At 33.5% G+C, this 25,115-nt stretch overlaps 1 protein-coding gene across 1 annotated transcript in view; it reads left to right on the plus strand.

The window, feature by feature from the left end:
* LOC142977825 (G-protein coupled receptor Mth2-like) overlaps positions 1 to 21,140 on the plus strand; it is an 89,388-nt gene extending 68,248 nt beyond the window's left edge. Inside the window, exons 2-10 of the mRNA XM_076121919.1 lie at positions 7,305 to 7,519; positions 10,317 to 10,543; positions 12,070 to 12,255; positions 12,524 to 12,602; positions 12,854 to 13,035; positions 14,353 to 14,478; positions 16,278 to 16,431; positions 17,345 to 17,534; positions 17,870 to 21,140. Of these exons, the coding sequence (XP_075978034.1) occupies positions 7,305 to 7,519; positions 10,317 to 10,543; positions 12,070 to 12,255; positions 12,524 to 12,602; positions 12,854 to 13,035; positions 14,353 to 14,478; positions 16,278 to 16,431; positions 17,345 to 17,534; positions 17,870 to 17,977 (1,467 nt within the window). The 3' untranslated portion in view covers positions 17,978 to 21,140. The remainder of the gene's footprint in view (positions 1 to 7,304; positions 7,520 to 10,316; positions 10,544 to 12,069; positions 12,256 to 12,523; positions 12,603 to 12,853; positions 13,036 to 14,352; positions 14,479 to 16,277; positions 16,432 to 17,344; positions 17,535 to 17,869) is intronic.
* The last annotated feature ends 3,975 nt before the right edge of the window (positions 21,141 to 25,115 follow it).

Genomic DNA, 25,115 nt, shown 5'->3' on the forward strand with positions numbered 1-25,115 from the left:
TAACTTGTTTTTAAAATTAAATAAGGTATAGGTTAGAAATAAATGCCACCCAGACATGTTCAATTAAAACTTTACTATTAGGGCTTTAGAACCCTTTCTTTTTGTATCAAAAATTGCGACGAAGAATATTACTGCTGAAAATCTCAATTGCTATGAGTTTCCATTTCAACACTATAAATCGATGACATTGACATTACAAACCTTTCAATTGGAGCAATATTCTATCAATTGATATCGATAGACTTATTATGTTAATGTATTTCTTGTCCGTTTCGTGTTTCTAGGTAACAGCGGGGTAGTTCATTTGAATTAATCGTTCTCGGTCCATTGATTCTTCATCTGATTTGCGTAGTGAGTTTGGTACTGAAGACAACATATTTTGCTTGTTAATTGTTATTACAATAAACTACAGAACAAAATGTTTTTTAAGGAAATAGTCCAGCGTTTCTTATTACTTAATGTTTAGTAGAAGAAAGGATTACTGCAATCTTAATTCATCTATTATAGTAAACAACTTAAAATACGTTTGTAAGGAAATTGTTAAGCGTTTCTAATCCATACTAATATTATAAATGCGAAAGTAACTCTGTCTGTCTGTCTGTCTGTCTGTCTGTTTGTCTGCTACTCAATCACGCCTAAACGACTGAACCAATTTGCATGAAATTTGGTATGGAGATATTTTGATACCCGAGAAAGGACATAGTCTACTTTTTACCCCGGGAAAATGACGCATTTCCCGGGAAAATTAAGGTGGCGAATTGAGTCGCGAATAATCAATTTTATGATGACATTAAAATAACAAAATTCCGTTGTCATGGCAACTGTTTTAATCTATACTAATATTATAAAGCTGAAGAGTTTGTTTGTTTGATTGTTTGTTTGTTTGTTTGTTTGAACGCGCTAATCTCAGGAACTACTGGTCCGATTTGGAAAATTCTTTCACTGTTAGATAGCCCATTTATCGAGGAAGGCTATAGGCTATATATCATCACGCTACGACCAATAGGAGCAGAGCAGCAGTGTTGCAATGTTACAATAACGAGGAAAATTTTGACCTATTTTATCTTATGTTACGCAAGCGAAGTTGCGCGGGTCAGCTAGTTTATATTATATTTTATCGATCCTCAATACTAGAGAGACGTACTACTACAATCTTATTTACAAGAGAAAGAATTGTAAAAATAAAGCCAGAAAACCTAGTAACTCTTTATTTTATGTGTAATGGTGGTGAGTTCATGTATTAAACTATGTGGATTAAAATCTTCTTATCGCAAGCAAACAATTTTTTTCCTCCCGACCTCACACGTAGATAATTTACTATTTTATTTAAGCTCTCTGGCTATTGAAAGCTTAGTTCTACAAACAGTGATAAAAGAAATGTACTTCAATATTCTAATACAATCTGTCTACATATACTATTACTAGCTGACCCGCGCAACTTCGCTTGCGTCACTTAAGAGAATCATAATTTTCCCCGTTTTTGTAAAATTTTTCACTGGTACTCTGCTCCTATTGGTCGTAGCGTGATGATATATAGCCTTCCTCGATAAATGGGCTATCTAACACTGAAAGAATTTTTCAAATCGGACCAGTAGTTCCCGAGATTAGCGCGTTCAAACAAACAAACAAACAAACTCTTCAGCTTTATAATATTAGTATTAGTATAGATTAGATGCCATTACTGCATTGAAAAGATCGTTCACAGTCATTTGGCAGGTGAGTTGGCGTTGCTTTCAGACAGTTTATGACGTTCGCAAATGAAGTGGACCACCCAATATTAGTGGAATTCGTACCACTATTACTTTCAATTGTAATGTACCGAATGTAGTACAAGTATTTTAGATTGATGATGTCATTTCAGAGAATGTCTTACAAAAATGTTAGTCGAGGAATATTTACTTTTGTTTTTTAAACTTTAGAATGTTATCTATAGACCTAGATTTTTATGTGCACCTGTCCTCTATTAAAACTGTTTAGGAACAGAATGTTTAATATGAAATGCCTAGGAGTTTAATCATAATAAATATCAACTTTATGCTACTGCGGAGTACTGCGAATATTTATGTGTATGACCATATCGTAGTCGTACCCACAAAAATTGTATTCTGTTATGTATGTAACAGAATACAATTGGTATGACTAACTTGCCGTGAAAGTCAAATAAGAATCAATATTATTCTTTTTGGCATACTTCGAAACCCTGAAACACAAAGCAACAAGTTCCTAGACTATTCAATGATCGATAGCACTAACTCCAATTATCTTAATTATCCGAGCGGATTAATAGTGGAAGTGAGCATGTTTTTCCTGTTGTCCTCTTATAACAATGAATAAGGCGGCCTTACGTGACAGTAAGTAGGCTGAAACATTTACTCGAGTTACCTGCACACGTGTTATGTGACCCTGGTACTTGATAGCTGTCCTTGCGAATTTTGTTCAGGCTTGTCGAGAAAATGTTGTGTTATTAAGACTGACATGGATGTGTCGTAGATGTAGACTTTGTAAAAAAGAAACATGTTTTCTTTTGTTTTTTTTTTTTATTAAATTATTCCTTGTTAGACTTGAAGTAGGTTTAGGCGTATCAGAATATATTGTTACTTTACCGTTTAGTTGCGTTGGTTCTATTTCAAACATATAACAAAGTTTTTTCTGTGGAGAATATTCTATCAGAGATAGAGAATTCACGAACCTGAGGTGTGGTAATCGTTTTTGGTAGCTACTGCTCGGACCATAGCAATCTTTAATTAAATAACGTCCTGTAATAACAATGAACAAAATATCATCTAAACACGAGATGATATTTTATCGCAATAATTTTACTTCAGCACAATGACGCGTAGTGTGGTAAATATGTATATTCAGTGCAGATTATCAAATTCCGAGATTATCGTAGTAACGATTCGTGACGTTGCGATAAATAGTCTTGTGACAAGTGCCAAGAAATATATGTGTCAGTTCCGAGAAATACACTGTAAGTAACTATTTAAAAACATACATGACCTCACTACTAGAAATAAAAGAATGTAATAGTTTGCTTCCGATGTTTTTGGTATATATTATAATTTTCTATTACGTAATTATATCAGATAATTGATGTGATACAATTACGTAATTGAAAATTATTTTGAATGATAAAAACATACTGTACTTTTCTAAATTACATAATAATATGATTGTATTTTCGCATTTTCAGATACTCTCAGATACTTCTTTTAATCTCTGCATTACTGGAAGGTAGACTGGTTAAGAATGCCGTTGGCATTAGGTCCAGCGCGGTAGACTCAAGGCCTAACCCCTCCCTCATTAGGATAGGAAACATTTGCCCAGCAGTGAGCTTGTATGTTAAAAAAATATTTAATTCAACTTTATAAATAAATAATACGAGAAGAATAAATTAAACAAATGTGATACCTGTTTGAACCCGTATTAATTTGTAAGAATAAATCAACAGTATTATTGAATTAATTGTAATGTACACAAAATTAATTCCCAAAAGTGTCAACGTGGAAAATAATAAATGAATTATGAGTCAGTTCAATTTTATCATTTATTTCATTTTATCCGGATAACTAGGTGGATACAAAGTTATAAATGAAAACTGTTGTTATTTTGGTAGCAAGTGTATAATATATTGAAAATAGTCATCAAATGATAATTTCTTATAAACAGTTTTATATCGTGACTAGTTTTCCGCCCGCGTGGAATTTCACCCCCTTTTGGGGAGAAATTTCCGAAAATCCTATCTTAGTGCTCGTCTACACTTCCTAAGGGATCTTCTTACAAAATTTCAACTTCCTACGCTCAGAAGTTTCGGCTGTGCGTTGTCTATGGACCAGTAAGTCAGTCACTTAGTAACGTAAGACTTTCATATGTATTGATCATAGTGTTGCAATCCCTAAAAACGATCTATATCGAATCTATTCCTCGAATCACAAACACTATCTTTCAAAGGCATCACAAAAACGTATTATCACATTCCATTGACCTATTAGCTAATAGAGTGTAAATTGGCTTTTTAGTGCGACAAAAACTCACAATTAATATGTTGATCGGTACTTGCTCATTGAATGGTGTTAGATTACTTCCCCTTACGTGTTTTGCCTCCTATCGGCTTCTGCGAACTGGGTGTATGAAACAAGTTTTTGTTAGCGTTTTCTACTGAATACACTCTTTATGGTCTAACTACCTTATTAGTTTAAAGTATTTTAACGGGCTGTTGAGATTTTTTATCGCTCACGATCAATATTGGTCAGCTGAGCGCGTGGAATTTTGATCGGTTTTTTGTACTTTCAATAGGGACCTTGTTAATTTGGAATATAAATGTACGTATGTTATGTTTACAGAAAACTTAATGTTTACTTAAAGTTAATGTGGCGTAAAGTCTAGACCTTTGTGAGACTACGAGAGCGTATGATGTCTTCAATAGAATTGATAAAAATAATTTGAGATTTTGAAATATCATATTTATCATCCATTTTGTCTCTCGGTACCTGAGAAAACCTATGTTTACCTTTCTGTTACATTTTTATAAGAGATCAAGTTTCGTGTATCAATGTACGGGTCAGTACACGAAAGAACCTTTTCTAAAAACACTCCTGAATATTCATGAACTGGGTATAATTTCAAATGTAATACGAGCTTCGTTTTCTTTTGAAATTCACATATACATATACTCACGTACAAAACCTTTCTGGTAAACAAACCTTGAGTACTCTTGAAAAAAAGTACTTGTAAGGTTTGCCCTTGCCTGTGTTCTTAAAGTTGTCACTGACGTTCGAACCTCCCCACTCAGAATATTTCCATAAAGAAGCCTTATAAAACAAATTGTTTTAACATTTACAAATTCAGAAAGTTGCGTACTTGGACGGGTCTCTGGACCTTTGTTTCTGTCTAAGAAAAGTTTTTTTGCGTAATTTTTGTTTAGCCATTCCAGTGGGGTGGGTCTACAGGAAATTTATTTTACATTAAATTGGTCAAAGTTCTTAATGAAGTGAATTTATCGTTTGATTTGACTCGCAGGCGACGATATGGTTCATTTAGGTGATACGGAAGGATTCGTGTTGATAAGAAGGAAATATTGTGCAATATCTTTTTAAAAAGAGTCTTTGTATTTAGAAGGGGAATGAAATACTGCATGGTGTATTAGGATGTTAACAAGTTGCCATATAGACAGAAAATAGAAAAGTTTTGTTTTTCTTAAGATGGATAAAAAAGTTAACTAGACAGTAAGGTACATACCGACCTGTATTTCTTAATAAAGAATTCCACGTCTCTAGCGAAAGGACCAAGAAATATTGTGATTTAGACCACAACAGTATCCTAGGCCGTAAATCCTGGTAAAATTAGGAACCCGAAGAAAACCCTCCCTTATTTCGACACACGGTGTTAGTGCCTACATAATTCAATGTTACGCAAGTCGTAAACTGGCCGGTACACCGACATGACGACGTGAGGTCCAATCTTTACAAATTGTTACTACAAACACCAAATAATCTGATACTTAGTGTTGTTTACAAGAAAAATCACAACTTTCCCTAAACACACATGATTTACAAACAACTTAAGAGGAGCATGATCGCCCACTTAGACAAGTTTTCTTATATGATAAGTAAATAATAGAAGTTTATTTGAACGTTCTACGAAAGCCCTCAAGGTGCCCTTTTACTTCCAAAGTAAGGAGTACTTTTCAACAAAGTTGTTGTGTTTTCTTTTTTATTTTGGGGATTTTGTTTATAACATATTTTGTCCGGGATTTGAGAAGTATATTTTGTTACAAAACAGTTATTGAACGACTTTATAATTTATTTTTTACTCCACACATACCTAAGTACTTACTACATATCTGAAAGTATCATAATACCACTTGAAGTCACACTTATACAACAAGTAAGACGTATTAACAGTAATCTATTAACATTATTCCGATCGGATATTCTACAAAGCCAAAAGCCACGTATAACCTTATTAACATCAAAATAGCGCAATATACATACATTCTGTTGGGAGCACATTCCGTGACGAAACATATGATCATTACTCCATTACCCGCACACGTCACCGGTTGTCTCATTACCGCGTCGGGCACGTACCTAACAAGATGCGTGACTGACGGCTGCCTTCAATATCCCACTTTTTATTCCGTATCAGAAATATGGAAGCCCTTTTAGATGACGTAGGAAGATTATTGTGTCGTAGAGATACTCTAGTTTCCGTTTTAACCTCACGTTCCATGTAATGCAGTAAGTTGATAAACGTCTTTTAAAAGAGAAGGAAATGCATAAATAAAATGCTCTACTGAATGTCTATACACTCTGTTTATATTAGTAATTTGCACATTTTTTTTGTATCAAAAGCTGCAGACAAAAACTGCTAAGAAAGCTTAGTTAATTACACTAGAAAGAGCATTTAAATCCAGCTATTCAAGAATAGAGTGAAAATTAAGTAGTAGAAACTAGATAAAATCCAAACCGTGTAATAAACATATTCTACGAATATTATTTTAGCAAACAAGATCTTCAATTTGCTTGTTATCTAGTAGGCAAGTTTTAATTTAAGCCTAGAATTAAGAGGTCCTTTTCTTGTCCTTCAAAAGAGCTCAAAGTTAAGCATTCTCGTCTCAATAGGCTTTTTAATATTTGTGAGCATTAGCCACCAAATACGTGACCAATCAAAACGACGTATTACGTCAGCAACCTCGGTCAAATTTCTTTTATGAATACGTCAAAGTTCACAAACTCAAGCGGAATATTGATGTGGTCCGTACAATTTATCATTGTTTGAATGACGCCGCAATTAGCCTGTCCTTACCTTGTTTGTGGCGTGACCCAATTTGAAATATACCGTCACGTCTTATATGATCAGGTTTTCATAGAATTCTAAGCGAAATGGGGTTTTGTTTCTGGAATCCGGTACAGTTCAGGGCTAACTGTCACGGTCATTTCAGTGGATTCTCGGAATCCTGAATGTCAATGTTTATTTTCGTAATATGTTATTGTTGCAATTCATGTGAAAAGGAACGGTAAAAATAAACTACGGAGAAAATCCAATGTAGCTGTGTCAAATGTGATTTTTTATTATTCATCTATCTTTCATTTTATAAAAAATAGCAACTATAAATATCTCCTCTGCTGTAAAATTGTAACTGAATAATATTTTTACGCATAAATATTTTTTTACATTTATGGAAAAAAAGAGTCATACATTACAAATCATTTAAAATAAATAAATAAACAGGTAGATTACAAAAACAAACTGTCTCTACATTTTATTTTAGAAGTCGATTAAAACATTTTTTTTGTCTACAGGAAGAAGAAGTAAAAGAACTACCAGTGGTTCCTAAATGTTGTCCAAGTGGGCAGAACCTAACACTGGTCAACGAAGACGGGAAGGATAAGACAGTATGCGCGCGGTCCACGCTCACCTTCCAGCCAATCTTCCACCAAGCCAATGAGACGCACATCTTCAGTTACGACAGCAACGTGTACGAGACCATCGTCGGCAGCCCCTGTAAATACGAAAAGTAAATAAAGGTTTCACTTTTATATGTCTAGTAGATTTTTGTAGTATTTTAGACTTTACACCCCCGGGAACACCAAAAGCTTTTCAAAGTTATGTGTGCATTAGAAATAATTATTCACTTGTTCCAACGGTAAAGGAATACATCGTGATGCAACTTTGTATGCCTAAGAGTTCTTTAGAAGCTCTTGAGTTTCTTGTCACCAACTCACACTTGGCCAGCATGGTGGACTCAAAGCCTGAACATTCCCTCATTATGGGAGGAGACCCTCGCCCAGCAGTGGGACAGCAATGGGTTAATTTTTATTAATTTTAAGACAAAACGAATGACCGAAGTACACCACACGCTACAGGCTTACTTTACTTCATTCAAATACATCTTGTCATACAGGAACGCCAGTATCAAATACTACGTACCTGAGTTTGGGCCACCGATGTGATTGTGCCAATATCTATACTAATATTATAAAGCTGAAGAGTTTGTTTGTTTGTTTGTTTGTTTGAACGCGCTAATATCAGGAACTACTGGTCCGATTTGAAAAATTCTTTCAGTGTTAGATAGCCCATTTATCGAGGAAGGTCATAGGCTATATATCTTCACGCTACGACCAATAGGAGCAGAGTACCAGTAAAAAATGTTACAAAAACGGGGAAAGAATTCTCTCTTATGTGACGCAAGCGAAGTTGCGCGGGTCAGCTAGTTTTCGTATAAGAAGTTTTATAGTAATGGTTGCTATGTCAACTGGTTTGCTATTATAGTGTAGAATGCCGTGGGCTTGATTGCTGTATGAAGAAAATTAAACAGTTTATACACGTGTGTTCTGCCCACGGTCGATCCTCAACTGGATGTGCTCTGTGATAGCTATTTCTGTCATTGCAAAGGTCATAAAAGTAATGCTCATAAAAGTAATGAAGTATTTATTGCTGTGATACATTTTCCTTCCCACATCTTAGGCTTTTAATTAAAGCTAATATTAGTCTTTAAGTGCAAAGCAACCGTAACCATCGGTCATATATGAAAGGATGTATGGAAGTGAATGGGACAAGGAAACTGTAAGGACCTTACCAAATGGTGTTCTCTGGTCTTTATCTATCCCTGTGGGAATAAGTCGTGATTTGATGTATGTATGTTGTTCAAAAATATTTTTAATCCAAATTATTAATAGTATAATTATTTCTCCGGTAAAAATATCCTCAGTTCAAATAAAATATTTTCATTAGATAATTTACGCCTTATTTTGTCACTAATTAACGTTACCTACAAGTAGCAATTAGTGGTTACTCATAGCTTCAGTTTTTCCCACCACAATTAACATACATGTTTTACGCAAACTACAGTGCGTTTAATTATTTTAATTAAATGTATTAAAACATGTTTATGTACTAGGAAAGTATCTTTGTTATCTAAACCACAAATTATGACGATGATGTTAAGCGTTTTATCCTGTTTGTGTCACGAAATACATACATGAGTCAAGGATTTGACGTGATTTGAAAAATAATAATAGTTTAATCAGGCAACTAATAATAAAACGGTTGGAATAAAAAAATAAAACATAAAAAATAAAATTAAAAAGTTAAAATCTCTATAGACTATTTTTAAAAGCTGCAAGGTGACATTGTCGTTTGAATTCGATGTTGTTATTTCAAGACAATAAAATTACGTTTTCATTCAAGAATGATGCTCGATAAAATAAATTAGATTATAATTTGATAAGATATGGATACCACAAGTGGTCGCCTCTTAACAGACTAAGTATAGTAGACCGCGTGCTAGTAAGAATAAATAATATAGTTAAATGGTTACACATATTATTTCCATACCTGACAGATAGATTAAGGAACGCCTTAAAACTACTCAAATCAGTCAGTCACATTACGTCCCAAAAATAGTAGTTTCGTAGGGATCGAATGAGCAATTAATATTTATTTATCACTATAGTACCTAAGTTTAACATTATGATATAGCAAATTATTATGTTTTCTAGAAACGATTATGTCCAATACAAAAATTGAAAATTAGATTTATCAAAATTATCATTTGTATCCATAGACTGATAAATAGTAAAATATTTATCAGATTGTGATAAAATAATGTACGTATAAAATCATTGCATTTTTATAATCAATATCTGCGATAATTAAAGAAATTCCGATTATTTTAATGATACATGATAATACATTAATTGAATGAACTTTGTTCGACATCGAGTGACTCATTGTAATATAATGTAGAGAATTTTGAAAACAAACATTGCATTTCAACTGCCATGAGTATGTTAGCCAGTAATAATAAATACAACTGGTTTCTCACATTACTACTTAGTAGTAAATTTTACTGCAGACTATTTGATTGACCTTGTAAATTGATATTGTTATCATTGCAGTTCAGACCACTTTAGTGTAATCGTAACTGCTGTGAGCTCAACTCAAAGTACGAAGAATATAAATGTAAACTATAGCCATTCCAACAACACACGAATATTTACTAATATTATAAATGTTAAAGTTGTTTGTTCTTTTTCTGTTTTCCCTTTTTCACTTGAAAATGGTTACTTAGAATTTAATTTGGCAGGGCAATAGTTGACGAGCAGGGAGAAATAATTCAGGCTACTTTTCAAAAGCAATTAAGCGGCTGACATGAGGCATAAAACATTAGATGCGAGCCAGCCATGTTATAGTAAATCAATCTAGTAGTAGAACAGAAACACAAATCTATCTCAAAACTAACTTTGTTCATCCAATGGTTGACCAATCACTTCCCATCCATGCATTTCCTAACACGAAATGTTTGTCCACAGGTACAGATTACAGCCCGACGTGTACAGCAAAGACGAATTCTATCTCCTAGTAAATGGATCGTTATTCGTTCCATATTCCCAGCCGCCATTGCTCGGCACCAAGGACTATTGTATGGAGACGTTCTGGAACGAATCTGTCCCAGCAGGCATTACGTTACCCGTCGTGTGCTTTACGACACCTATGGAGGAGACTAAGACATCGTCTACACTCATTGTTTACGCTACAGGTTGGTATTTTGCTGATATTCGGAGTATTTCATTACTGTGATTTTAGTGTGGGATAACTTGTCTAACCGCTTCTATTGAAGCAATTTTGATAGATATTTTCCGATATTGACGTATCCTCTACGTAAGCATTGAAACTGTTACAAAGTGCCCATTTCACAAATTAAATATTTGCTAGATAAAGTGTATTTAAAAAAATATATTAGTCTGAAAATCTACCATTAATTTTTTTTACTGTAGGATTAATACACCCGAACACTACAAGAGGAATTTCGAAGAAAATATTTATAGGTAGTAACGTGAGTAGTTAGTACTCTTACTTTAAGAAGTATTGTTTACTTTGAAGATAATTTTAAACCAAACAGTTAAACGTGAGTTTTATATAAACCTCATCTTCACGTTGGAGTTTGGTCTTCTGCTAATAAAAACCATGAGCTAATTTCACATTCGTTTGTTTATTTAATCAGTTCAATCTGCTCGGCATTCCGACTGAGTAAAGCAGAACACAGGTAAATTGAATGACAGTGAAACAGAGTACCTTCCTACGCAACTCATTTAAAACAACACGAAATACTGTTCGATATCGAAGCACAAATATGTCAACATATCGACCGTAGCCTATAATTATTTCAAGTAGCATTCCGAAACAAAAAATACTATTCCATTAATAAGTAATCCATTACGTAACAGTCAAAACGTAGCATCAACCCGTTGCTATCGACTGACGTGGGAACGCACACAGCTGCAGCTTTTTCGGCCAAAGTAAATACAAGTACATCATTAATTAATTAATTCTACTTTTTGTTGGCAAGTTGTTGCCTCGCTACATTGTTAACTTCATTACGACATAGTTAGGAAACTTTAACTACTTGATCGTTATTCTAGTCTCCAAAAACTCGAGTTTCTTTTCCAACTGCGTAACAAAAATTATGGTTGAAGAGTTGGAAGTAGTTTATTGTGGCCATTTATTTTTATTATTTCAGACTTTGAGTTTGTAAGTGGGCCAATGTGTTATGTTTTACGTCTTGTTTTTTCTGAGTCATTAGTTAGTTGTGCTGTGATTTGACCTCTTTCTAGTTCTAATGGATAAACTTTATTAGGTAGTAAAGTTTCATGTCAATTTATTAATTGGCTTGAGTTCTAGTTTAAGTTGGTCTAGATAAAGGATTTATTTTTGTGCTCTGTATGATTGTTCTTAATGACTTCAATATATATTTAAAAAAAATGATATCTTGTTAGGAAGGAATTAATGAATATGGATTCATTTTCGACTCTAGTTAATTGTCATCTTATGAGATTTAATATGTATATTAGTTAGTTGCCAAATAACCAAGTTAACTATAAAGGAACCAACTATGCCGCTTAATCTTGTTTAACGCGTAAAAAAATCGAAGGTTACGGTTAAGCCTATTCTTTATGCAAGACAACACTAGTCTAGTTCTTCGTGCATAAGGATGTGTTTAAAAATAGTAAAGAGAATAATTCAAGAAATTAGAGTATCAAAATCTAAAGATTTCTTTCTTTTCAGGTCTCCTAATATCAGTGCCGTTTCTCCTAGCGACGGCATGTGTGTATCTTCTGATCACGGAGCTCAGAGACACTCACGGCAAAGCCTTAGCTTGCCACACCGTGTGTCTGGCGATGGCCTTCACTTGTCTAGCAGCTACACAGCTGGCTGGCCACGCCTTCCCCAAAGTTGCTTGTACGATTATGGGTGAGAATCTTTATCTGTCTTATTATTAGGATGGGTTAATTGAAAAAGTCTTGGGTGATTGTATGATTGATGGATGTTTATGAGCTTTGTTTTTTTTATAAAGTCCTGGTGTATTTTTGTTGTCGCAGTTTAATACTTTCTTTATTTTATGACAAAATGTAGTATCTTTTTTTGTATATAGTAGTTGGTTCATAATTAGTGTAGTTTTAAAGCTTTTTTTTACAGATTTGTTGTTGGTTTTATATATTAATGCAACGTTTTGTTTCAGCCTACCTCATTCAATTCTCATTTGTATCCTGTTTCTTCTGGTTAAACGTAATGTGCTTCGACACTTTCCTAAATGTTCGGTAAGTTCAGTGTTTATAAGGATTTTGGTGAAATTTATCAATTTTCTATGTTGACTCCAACCAATAAGACGACAAAAAAATTACTTTATAAAGCAATTCTAAGCTGTTTCTAATGGAAAACAAAAGCCTGTATACGGCAAAATTAATGTCCGTTTGCATTCGCCTTAAAAACTATTGAAAGATTTATTTATTTAATAAATATAATGATAATAATATAACTACCAATCGTCAATTCTCTTTTCTCCCAACAGGAGGTATATAAACTCTTCAGTAACAAGGCGCAGTATGAGACGAAGATTTGCTTGGTACTGTGTATACGCGGTACTGTTCCCCATTCTACTGCTTGTCATCACCATCATCATGGACCTGTCTCCTGCCGTGCCTAGCACGTATCTCAAGCCTAACTTCGGGGTCAAAGGGTGCTGGTTTAAGAGTAAGTGATTTTAATCTTGAATAGGTATTATTTAAAGAATCCGCGATCGTTACGAATTAGTGTTAGGTAGCAGCTCTATAATACATTGGCTGAAAAATACTATCCCTCTTATCCATAAAAATATATGAAGTTATGAAAGGCTTATAAAGTGTTTTGTTTCTTTTACTCCTTAGCGAAACGAAAAAGAGAAAACATTTTATAGCAGCTTTTTAACTAAAATAGGTTTATAGTGTGTTTATGAATAAGAGAGTTTATCTTTAATGCTATTTCGTCCATTGGTTTTTACTATTGAATAAAAAAAATATGGTTACTATACTTATTTAGGAATGTGGTGTCGTATGATCATCGTATGTCGTGATACATATTTATAAAACAGTCAAATAATACAATTTAGATAGCAGACGATAATGTACATAGCATTTAGATCTATTTATTGATTTCACTTGTATACACAAATTACGCAATTATTTTTGATTATCATTAAACTCTAATAGTTGTCGTTGGACGAAATTGTAGAGGCAATTTGTCATTAAAACGTATAGTTGTGTACACAAGTATCAAATATTTTCAAGTAATTAGTATTTCCAGTCACTTGAACCGAAAATGCAACTCATTTTTCTTGAACGCGCAACTCTAAAAGCGAAAGTTCGTTAGTCCAATTGGATTACTGTCACTTGCAGTAAGTTTGATTAAGAAACTAAAATCAGATGAATTGACACAAAAAGTTATGAAATTATTTTTCTCAGTAAATTGAACCCGAGGGTATTTTTAATAGTTGCTTTTAACAAAATATATTATGTTTGACCTAAGTTCAAACGTCTTACTACAGTTGTACAGTAGACGGTGTTTTTTGTTTTCAACAAAATGGTTTAAAATTTGCAATTAGATTCGATTAGCTACGATACGATTTTACCAATACTCTACGGTACGACATATTATAATGTAGCTTTACCTGTTTTCTGTGTGATTTTTATGACGTTCCGTTTTTTCTATTTTTTTCGTAAATTGAAGCTATAAAGTTTATATTGTGCGATTTCCTATTTTCAGTACAATTGTATTTAATTTCTGACATTTAGAAGCTACGCGTCTTATATTACTACTTTGTATCGTCGTATTGAAATGCCGTATATACATATATGTATGTTTCTTGATAAGTACTCGATAAAGGTAGGACATTGCTTCTCTTTTAAATTTAGTTTCGTTTCATCGTTTATTTATACGACAGATTTTTAATGCACAATAAATAAGATAAGCGATGTCAGCTTTTGTTTTATTCACGTTCGATTTGAATAAACTAACCATAGATTACACTTGCAGCGGATCAAGCGGCGTTACCATATTTCTACGGGCCGGTGGCATTGATCCTGTTCACAAACTTGGTTATATTTGTGCTGACGTCGAGAGCCTTCGCATTGCATTACGACAAGCTAAAGGATGTCACACGTGAGTTTATACTTGTTTGAAACTTTGTACATTGAGAAATCAGTAATTGACTGTTATTTCTATGGTGTAGTGTTGTTTTTTGGTAATGGTGTGGTGCTTTTTAATAATGGGCTTTGTAGTTAAAACTCTATTAATTTGATAAGTACTATAGTGCTCTGCTTCTTTAAGAATAACTTAAAACTTAGTTGTGTATTGTTAAATACGTCGTCTGGCTGCAGGGGTAAAAATAATCCTTAGCAACAATAACTATAAAACAGCTAACAAGACAGTAATAATACTATGTTCTGTGAGATCACGGATCATGATGCGAAAGGTTTCAATAATACCGTTTTACTTACATCTTTGCTTATATCCGTTTCACTATCCTAGCACCAAAGTTAGTTCACGTCAGGGTTGACTGTGTATTCTGCCAGAAACACCATTTGCATTAATACCTATCTCTGCTGAAATGTGGCAAGCTATGCATCCTCCCAAGTCGCCCCTAATCACTGACCGTAAGGCTTTGATAGTCGGTTGAACATAACCAGAGTTATCTCAACAATTGCTAACGGTTTGCCTACATACCTTGCCACTAGAATAAACCAATAAATTTTACAACTGCACACTACAATTACAAGAAGAATCTCAAGTCATAAAACTATTGTAGTGAACTTTATGAGTCGTTATTCAGATAATCAAATGTTTGAACAATAGTTCTTTAGTAAATATTTATACTGAAGTGCTAGTATGTGCACGTAGTGTTTTGCAATCTTGTCCTTAGAGATAAGGCGAGATTATGTTGAAGGAAAACTTATGCGAATGCATAGATCCTGTTGTTATGTAATTACTTAGTTCATTGTATGTCACATCATGATGCATGATGTATTTTTTCCGGATAATACATTTGTAATACTTTGCCGTCAATGGATTTGCTCTTTTTAGTTGAGGGACTGTTTGTACATAATATATGTAGTTATATGATACCTCACGATGTGGCATGATTCATCTCCAGTCTTCTTATGCAAATTGTTTGTAACAATTATGGTCAAGAGTTCTTGATTTCTACAAAATAAAGGGTTTATGCATGACTTACTTATATACTTAAATAAAATTCAAAGGTGGTGACAGAAACGCAACTAACGGAACAAACTTACAAGAAGCGCAGATTGAAATGCATGAAATAAGAAGTAGTAGAAATGTATCTCCCGAAACCTCTTTGGGTAAAAAAAACTAAATTAAATTCTAAATTTGGCTATCAAAATTGGCTACATTTGCTAAACATATATATGCATGATGCATTTTTTAAAGCTCGTTTATAAAGACGCAGTGCGTTGTGTACGAGACACTTATTGCTATTTAGCTAATTAGTCTAAAACCAGGTTTTGAAATTATTCAGTAATCAAGATATTTATGAACCATTTCAAAACAATTAATACAATCAAGACACTCTCCAAGATAATTTCCAATTTACATAAATATTCAATTGTCTAAAAACATAGATAAATATAATCATGATAATAATTATCTTGATAATCAAACCATATTTAAAATTCACTATTAATCCTTTGACCGCCATGGTCAGCTATCCTCAGACGCTTCCGTCGGCAAATGTCGACAAAAATATAGCGTCGTGAGCACGTTCTGATTTGTCGAGTATAGCCGACCATGGCGGTCAAAGGGTTAATTCAATGTACTCAAATCCAATAAAGCTTCTGAAATTGTCGCTTGGCATGATACACAACGCCTTGCGTCTACACGAGCTCTAAAGAATAAAAATGTCAAAATTATCACCAAAGTAATGCGTATCATTTGTCCAACAGCATTAGACTTAACACATTCGGACTTCAGTACGTCGGACGACTGGGTGCGCCTGGGCACTGTTCTGGGTCAACCACTACCGGCGCATGAACCAACATCACCGCCCAGAGAAGCACCTGTCAACTTTAATCAGAGGTTGAAGAAGTACAAGAAGATGTAAGTAAAGTACTAAAGTACTATTAGAAAGTTATTTTCGAATTAACAAATTGATTCTTTGAATATCAAATATTTAGGTATCTACTGAAGAAATGGTTCCAGGAACAGCCAAAGACCTGTTATGCGATGGCTTACTCCTGGTATATAAATATTTTGTTCACATTTTAATCAGACAAAATAACGACAATAACAAATTTTAATTCTGCTAGATTGAATTTAGCCACTTGTAGAAAACATATCATCTAGACTAATCTATACTAATATTATAAAGCTGAAGAGTTTGTTTGTTTGTTTGTTTGAACGCGCTAATCTCAGGAACTACTGGTCCGATTTCAAAAATTCTTTCAGTGTTAGATAGCCCATTTATCGAGGAAGGTTATAGGCTATATATTATCACGCTACGACCAAAAGGAGCAGAGTACCATTGAAAAATGTTACAAAAACGGGTAAAATTTTGACCTATTCTCTCTTATGTGACGCAAGCGAAGTTGCGCGGGTCAGCTAGTTTTACATATTCCATGAACCAGGTCGATTAAAAACTATAAAAATTGACTTCAATTGAATGCTAGGTTTCGTTCTTCCTATCATTGACACGTGTATTACCACAACAGACTAGTTAAGTCTAGTTGACCTAATTTGTGGGTATTCTTTTGTGGTCTTATTTCATGAATACCACTTAAAATATAATAATTATTATTTTTATTAATTGTCTTAACTACCCTAATTGAAGAAGAAGTAACATGATCTAACTTATTTCGTACAGGCTCAAATTTCTTCTAAATATGTAAACATAATTTGTGTCAAATAGTGTAAAAGGATCCTTTTGAATACACTTTCATGGGGACTTGGTCATGTAGATATAGCACCATTCTGAGGTTCTAGGTAAGGTTCAATGAACTCTCTTTTCCACCAGATTCCGCATGTGTTGTCTCCTGTCCTTCATCATGGGTCTCTCGTGGGTGCTAGAAGTGGTCTCATGGGCGGCCGGCGCGGGTGACTCAGCGGTGTCCGTGTGGTCGATGTTTGACCTCATCAACGCACTGCAAGGAGTCATGATCTTCGCCATCTTCGTTCTTCAACAACCCGTCCGGGGCCTTGTAAAGGTATGGGTCTGTATTGATTTTTAAAATACTAATTTACTAATATCTTACCTGTACCTCTATACTTTGATGTTTACTATGACTCTAAGTTTGTTCGTGTATTTCTTTTAACTAATATCTTTAGTATTATTTATGCTATGCCGATGTCTTGGATTAACTGCATTTTAATTTTAATTTTTTGACCTTGATATATACCTAATAGGTACTAATGACGTTTCTAAACTACTTATGAGGCATGAACTGCTATTGATTGCTTTTTTCTTAAATCTGTTTCCATAATTTTCAAACTAGTGTAGCATAATTTATAGACGGCTTCTAATAAAATGTGTTGTTTGCAGACTTCAAAAATCTTCAGGACGTGTAAAAGAAAAACGGATGGCTCTGAAGTTTCAGTGGTGAGTGAAAGGAACAGCATCATAGGCGCTGGCAGAAGAGACTATGTGTAGTGCAGTGCTAACAAACTATTGGTAACTAATTATACTAACGAAGAAATCATTCGAAGTAATACGCTCGAGACTGATAAAGGTAAAAGTATTAATCGTTTTGAAGATTTTGTGGGAAGTGGCAATTGATAAACCGTTGAGTGTTTGAAATTGCTTCAAAACGATGCTTCGCAAAGTAGAACATTAATTTTATTGCCTTGGTTTGCTTTTTCCGTAAATATAAAAACAGCAATGTCTCTATAAACTTCTATGAAAAATACTATATTTTCCAACAGGAATATTTGCTTTATTTCTGTCTAAGATAAAAACAAACTGTACTAAAGTATTAAGATATAAGCCACTCCCACTTTATAAATCTTCGAGGCTGCATCGCGAAACTGAAGGTGTATAAACTTCATTCATAATTTCATTCCTGTGATAGCGTCTTAAACTTGTTTATAATATTATTTCGCGAAAGTTCTATTTCATATTGTTTGCTTGTATCTTGTTTGTAACTAGCCTAATATTTGAGATAACGAGCTGTTTAAAGATTTTATTTTTATTTAAGATTATAAGTTACCGTTTATAAGGCTGGACGTACAATCAATGCAAGGCCTCGTAATTTTAAGTTTTGTTTTAAGCATATTGTTATATTCTATTTTTTGAGGCAAATTATCAAGAAAGTCGTTTTTACATTGGATGACACGATACGTAACAGCCGTATTCTAATACACAACGAATCATTTTATTTTATCAAACGGATGTTAGCCAAGTTTCTAAACTTTATCAAAACTACAAGCAATTAATTTGAACATTTAAATATCGCAATAGAAAGATGACACTCGCAATTATTTTTAAATTTATTGTTGACACAATCTAGTCTTCAGACAAAATCATTTAGGCTGATTAAAACATCACAGCCTCACCAAATTAATATGACCTTAAAATTTTGATCATATTGTATCGTTGTCGTTTTAATGTAAGACTTCATTCGATAAAAGGCCTTCTCCCAGCCTGCTTGTTATACTACGGTTGTTAATAATTAGCGTAAGAAAATTAAATATTTTTATAAAGTACATGACCAAGTTAATGATTTTATCTAAGCATTGGCTGAAGAATCAGCAGAACCTACATTCTTAATAGACGAGTAGTGCCATACTATAGAAAATAGTACATTAATAAACGTGGTGCATTTTATTTCCTTGATGAGAGCTAGTCATAATTGTATTATAAATGAATGTTATAAACGGATAGGTTATTTTATTTATTTTCTTAAAATTAAGATTAACGAATCACAGTTTTATTGGCAAAGAGTGTTTATGAAGGAATGAAATTAACTGTTTTCTGACTTAAAGATCTTTTGTTTCTATAAATTATTAATTTTAATTCTGTTATTTTATTGTGAACGGATATCACTTGAACTTCAATGGCAGTAATTCCTTTTAACAATTACTCGACAAAGTTGAGAATATAATTGCTGTATCTTCATTTATCAACAAACATCATACTATTTATAATGTACTCAATGCATTTTATAACTACACGATGATTATTTATAAACAAATACAGGAAAATCCGCATAACAGCCTTCACAAAGAGTTATGTACAGTTATTCTTAAAGACATTTTGAATTCACCTTGAGAACATGACCTAGGTTATTCTCGGTATGAGTCTATCAATTTATTAGGAATTCCAATAAAGGATCCCCCTTTTCTGTTGATGACAAGGAAAAACTCGAATGTATGTTGAAAAGTGACCAAGTACAACAAGATAAAAAAAGAATTATTAATTCGAAATTGTGCAATGCTCAGTAAATCATAAAATTTCAGTGCAAAAGTAAATCTAAGAAATAAGTATATTTTTCAGTACTGTTCAAGACACGTCATTTCGCGACTTGAAATATTTCCTTTTGTCAGAACGAAATGTTTTTAAGTACAGTTAAACAGTTGATTTTATTTCTAAAAGTCGAGGGTCTACCGCGACCAAGTGGAGCAAAAGTTGAAAAACAAATATTTTGTAACGAAGGAATTAGAAAATTCACCCAACTCACTAATGGGATTCCAACTTTATTTCCTAGTACGCGTACAAACTTTTAACAGTAAAATTATGAACATTGAACTAATTTTCATTATTGGAACTAAATTAAAATAATATTCTGGATAAGACTGGTCGTATGAATAATGAAACGGGAATACGTAATAATGTTATTTATGTAGCATTATGTGTAGATAGGGAAAGTAAATGTAAGGCTTTGAAGGAAGAAGGGAGAGATGTATATAGATCGTATTCGGTAGGGACCAAATGTTGCGCATCATTTGTAGTGCAACGTTGGAGAACATCCTCACGTTACGCTACATATTTCTTTAATTTTTAGAGTATACCTTGAGGTTAATGTCATCAATGAAGAATTGGCTGTAAATTAAAATTATTCTTCAACATCAGCCCAAATGGATATTTTTGTAAGTGTGATAAAGAGAAATGTAAATAATTCAATTTAATAAACAGGTCATGGGTAAATACGTAAGACGTTTTCTGTTCTGTCTGTTCAATCAAGTGATGTGACGTGACTTTTAGTCCTCTACGGAATACGCAGTTTTGAAACCTCCTCGCCATATTTCGTTTATGTTAGCTTTGCTTTCGCTATTCAAAATTTTTCGTGTGGATAAAATTGAATCAAAATTTAAGGACCCACGACAATAATTAGTGTTGTAATTTTAAGTATATTTTTTTTGTAACCAACTGTTATGTTCGTTTATGAAATATTGAATCTTTATTAACACTAAATGAATATAAATATGTAATAAATGTATAGTAATTAGTTTGTATAAAGTGTATTTATCTTAAAGGCTAAAACATATTTCGTATACGTTATAAGATTGTCGGTGAACCAACTTTACTGTACTGAAAAAAGTACATTATACACGGTAAACATTAAGTTGCGTTAGGAAAAGGGTGTTTATGAGAATTTATTTGTAATGTTCATGCGGACGAGGTATAATGACGTAATATCTTGTAACGTATACTAAATGTGTTTGTTGCGTTAAAGTTAGCGTGTATGCGTGTGTAACTATGTATTATATTAATTGTTAAATGTTGATGCGGAATTTTTAAGTGAAATGACAATTTAAAAGTGTATATTTGTCTATTTTGCAAAACATGACGTTAATAAACAAGCTTTATATAAAATGGATATGATTTTTATTTTAAAAAATCCTTATAATTGATATCACTAGAGTGAGGTAGTGGCAATATTTTGTTTACATTATTTTTATCAAGTTTTAAACTGTATGTCTGTAACAAAATTAGGAATGATTTATTCAGTATTTATATTTTGAAGCTAAATACCCATTTGTAATCATCAAGCAATCTTCAGCAACAGATTTACTACCTGTAAAATAAACGCATGAACTTTTAAACAAATCTTATGAAATACACAACCAGTTTCAAAGACGTTGTTTAATTAGGCTAAATTATGTGACCTGAGTTCAAGTTGTAAGCCGCTTTACAACATCAATAAATCCGGGAACAAACTTTAAGCATAATACTCTAATAAATATAATAAACAACCTCCAAAACAAACTTAGCCAATTACGAACAACTTTAATATTTGTATAGATTATTTCTGCATCGCAATTAGTTTGGGTCTATTGTTTGATCTGTCGTCTCAATTGGCATTTGTAATAATAACGGACCACAATAGGTTTGGGGGTGAAATAGGGGGTGAAGAGGTATGGAGAGGGGGTTTGGGGGTTGCTTCCGAGCAGACGTTAATCTTGCGGAATTCCGAGTAAATGCGGATAGATCCATCGCCGCTATCCGCTCCTTTCGATTCCGTTTCGAATTGCTGAGAATTATTTTTCACATTACGAAATATCGACGCGGATTTGTGCGGCGTTCTTGTTAAAAAGTCCCGTGGGTGTCTGAATGTTGGATTAAGTTTACGTAAGTATTTATCTCGATAAACTTGTTGTAACAGGTTCACCGTTATGTAATCGTTTAATAGTGTATAATTCATGTTAAATTCTAGTTCCTTCGGATAACGAGAGTCTGTCTAGACGTTTACGAATTAATAGATTTTTCGAGTCTGGTTGTAGTTTGTGTCCGTTTTTTGTATGTTTGCAAAAGTCCCCCGACACAAGAGTAAAAAGAAATAAAAAAAGCATAAGTAAACTGGCCGACTGACCGATATGGCATAAATTTTGTTACATTTTCTTAAAAACTGACTTACAATTTTACATTGCAACGAGTAAAACATTCTCTAGATTTTACGTAGCTCATGTAATTCGTATCTCGGATATTGCCACTAGAATTCTTCTAGGTATCCGACAGTAGCGAACAAGAGATGTCCCGCAATACCCCACGCGTGATATGACACACGCCTTTTGATACTTCAGTAAAATTTTCCAATTTAAAAAAGCTTCGGAATGGGATGGAAACTATTTTGTTTACACTACTCATATTGATACTGTACACCGGAATGGAAGTGTCGCGAACATTATATCTTATTGGAAAATATTTTTGTTACATTTTTAGAGTTATGCCCTTTAAAGGTAACAAACAACTGGACCCTATTACTAGGACTCTACTGTCTGTCTGTCCGCCTGTCCGTCACTATGCTATGATAGCTAAAAAGGTGACATTTTCCAGGTTAAGTATATAATTTTGCCATCATAACAAATACCAAAACAGAATAAATAAATATTTAAGGAGGCCTTTCATAAAAAGAGCGTTGCAAATTTTGCCATTTTTTTAAATTACGGAACCATCAGTACTTGTGATCGACTCGCACTTGGCCAGATTTTTTATTTGAACTACAGTTGGTATCATTGTTGTACTTTTTGTGTAAAATGATTGGCCCCGTTCTGAACTGCAGAAGTTAATTTGTGAATATTTTCATTGTTTATTGGATGGTATAAGTTCCGGTCATTTATTCTGGCAGCCAGTTTCATTGTTAGTGTTTATTCAGCGGTATTATTGTGGCAATTTATTTGAAATACTTTGACGCGAATATTATACATTTTAAATTGGGCATAGATTTTTCTTTTGTACTGTGATTAAATTCGAAAAAGGGCTGATTTTAAACAATACTACGACAGTTTTCGATGTGATGTTAGGAAACAATTCATTTACATACGCATCTTGAGGCTCATGTTACAACGAAACAGTTTTTTTCATATTGAAAGACTGGTTTTATTAACTGAAAATAGCCTATGGTATTTTCAACATCAAACTAAAAAACAAGCGTTAAAAGCTCTACAAACCGTAAACAATTCACCAACACGGTTGAGTGTTAACAACAAGTCTGTACATCTAATTTTCCACCTAACTTCACAAAAACCACCGGCACTCATAAACAACGCGATGAAATACAGCCTGTGAAAGGTTTCCACTAGAGGAACGGGGGTAATGCCCTATTCTGTTTATAGCAAAGTGTGATTGATGGCCCCTTATCTGCAGGTGCACCTCGCCCCCTACCTTGAAATATGGAGCATGCATATTTGGGGATTAGCGAGTAAAAATAGTGAGGGTGTGCATTAGCTGATATTGGGAGCACTTTGCTATTCAACCTTTATGGATATTTGATGTTTTTTCCCTCTTTTCACTGGGTTATGAGTAGATCTCGTGCATATGTTCCTCCGGTGTGAGTAAGCCTTTATACTTTCGTATGAAATATGAATATATTGAATTTTGGTGGGAAGCTAAGCTGTTTGGAAAATCATTTAGCCAGAGCCTATCGTTGAGTGAGTTGAGATCGTTTTCTTCATACTTTTTATGAAACCGATAAGATTTTACTGACCTCTACGCGATGCAATTTTTTATTTTTGGTTAATTAGCACTCATTATTATGGTGATATTTAACTAGCACGTTTTTTCTCTAAGCCTATCATCGTTTTCAATACCGAATTTTACAAAGGGAGGAAGGTTTAAGAATTTTGTGTAAGAATATCGAAACTATTTTCATGCAGTACAGCAAAGCTGGCTCAGTGCATAATTTAAAGCGTAATTTCACACAATTATCCAAATTGACAAGTGTATCATTTGTCTGAGTGGGCCCTTGTTATGTGGATAGCTGTAGCATCACAGATTTGTTCACTACATTAGCGATGTAAGCAGCCAGCTGTCGTGCAAGATTACAGCCCTTACTATGAGTTTCACGTTAAGGTTTATATCAAGTGATCCGTGGTGCGTTTAACTTATGGATTAAGAGATTTGCGTGTTTTATTGCATAGTTGAGTTGTGTGTGTGATTTGAATTTTTCACATACTGCGAAATCTATTAGTTTAGCTTGAAATTTTTATTGCTTAGATATTTTTCGTGAGCTGTGTTTTTGCTAGCTATAGGCTTTTGGAAAATATTCTAAAGGTATTTTGAAATTACTGTTCTTTTAAAGATATAAATAAACTGCTCTTATGATGGTATTACGTTAATTTTAAGTAGGCATAAAAAAGGCCGGTTGGTGTAGAACAAATATAATTAAGTGTTGTATGTGTGTGTTAATATAAATGTATATAAATATAATATGTATTTTATTAGATTTCTTAAATAGTTCTAACATAAAAAAACCACAAATATCTTAATTTTCTTCCACTTAACTTTCTGAATCAGAACCTAATTCCAAGTGTACACTTTATTCTTCATAAAATCATAATCCTCGTATTTTCCCGCGCCAGAATTAATATAGTCAAGTTAAACCGTTAAACGGTTAATCCATCATCAATAGTAGGGGTCAGGACGTGACTTATCTACGTATTCGCTAACATCCCTCATCCGCATCGATTCGTTTTCGCTTCGCTACATAAAACGTGATCGACAGTAGAGCACAAATTCGCTTTCGAAACACCACAGAGAGCTTCTTACGAATGATATATGGGTCGGTATGTTTGTTTGTGTGTCTTGGAATTTGATATGCGTTAGTTTCGATATTCAGTTTTGCGTAGTCTTGTTTGATTTGGTTGGGAGGTGGATGGTTACTAGGTTCAAATGCTGCACGTCATAGATTGTAAGCCATCTCAGGATCAGATAGATTTCTTTAAAATTTTCTTCTTATTTTTATTTAACTGTTTACGCATGCTGACATATTTTTTATTACGATGGAATGAACGCAACTGTGCATTTCTTCCGTGTAATTTCGACAATTATTATACAAATTATAGTCAGTCAG

This window comes from Anticarsia gemmatalis, chromosome 13 (genome assembly GCF_050436995.1).
Source record: "Anticarsia gemmatalis isolate Benzon Research Colony breed Stoneville strain chromosome 13, ilAntGemm2 primary, whole genome shotgun sequence".
Taxonomy (NCBI): domain Eukaryota; kingdom Metazoa; phylum Arthropoda; class Insecta; order Lepidoptera; family Erebidae; genus Anticarsia; species Anticarsia gemmatalis.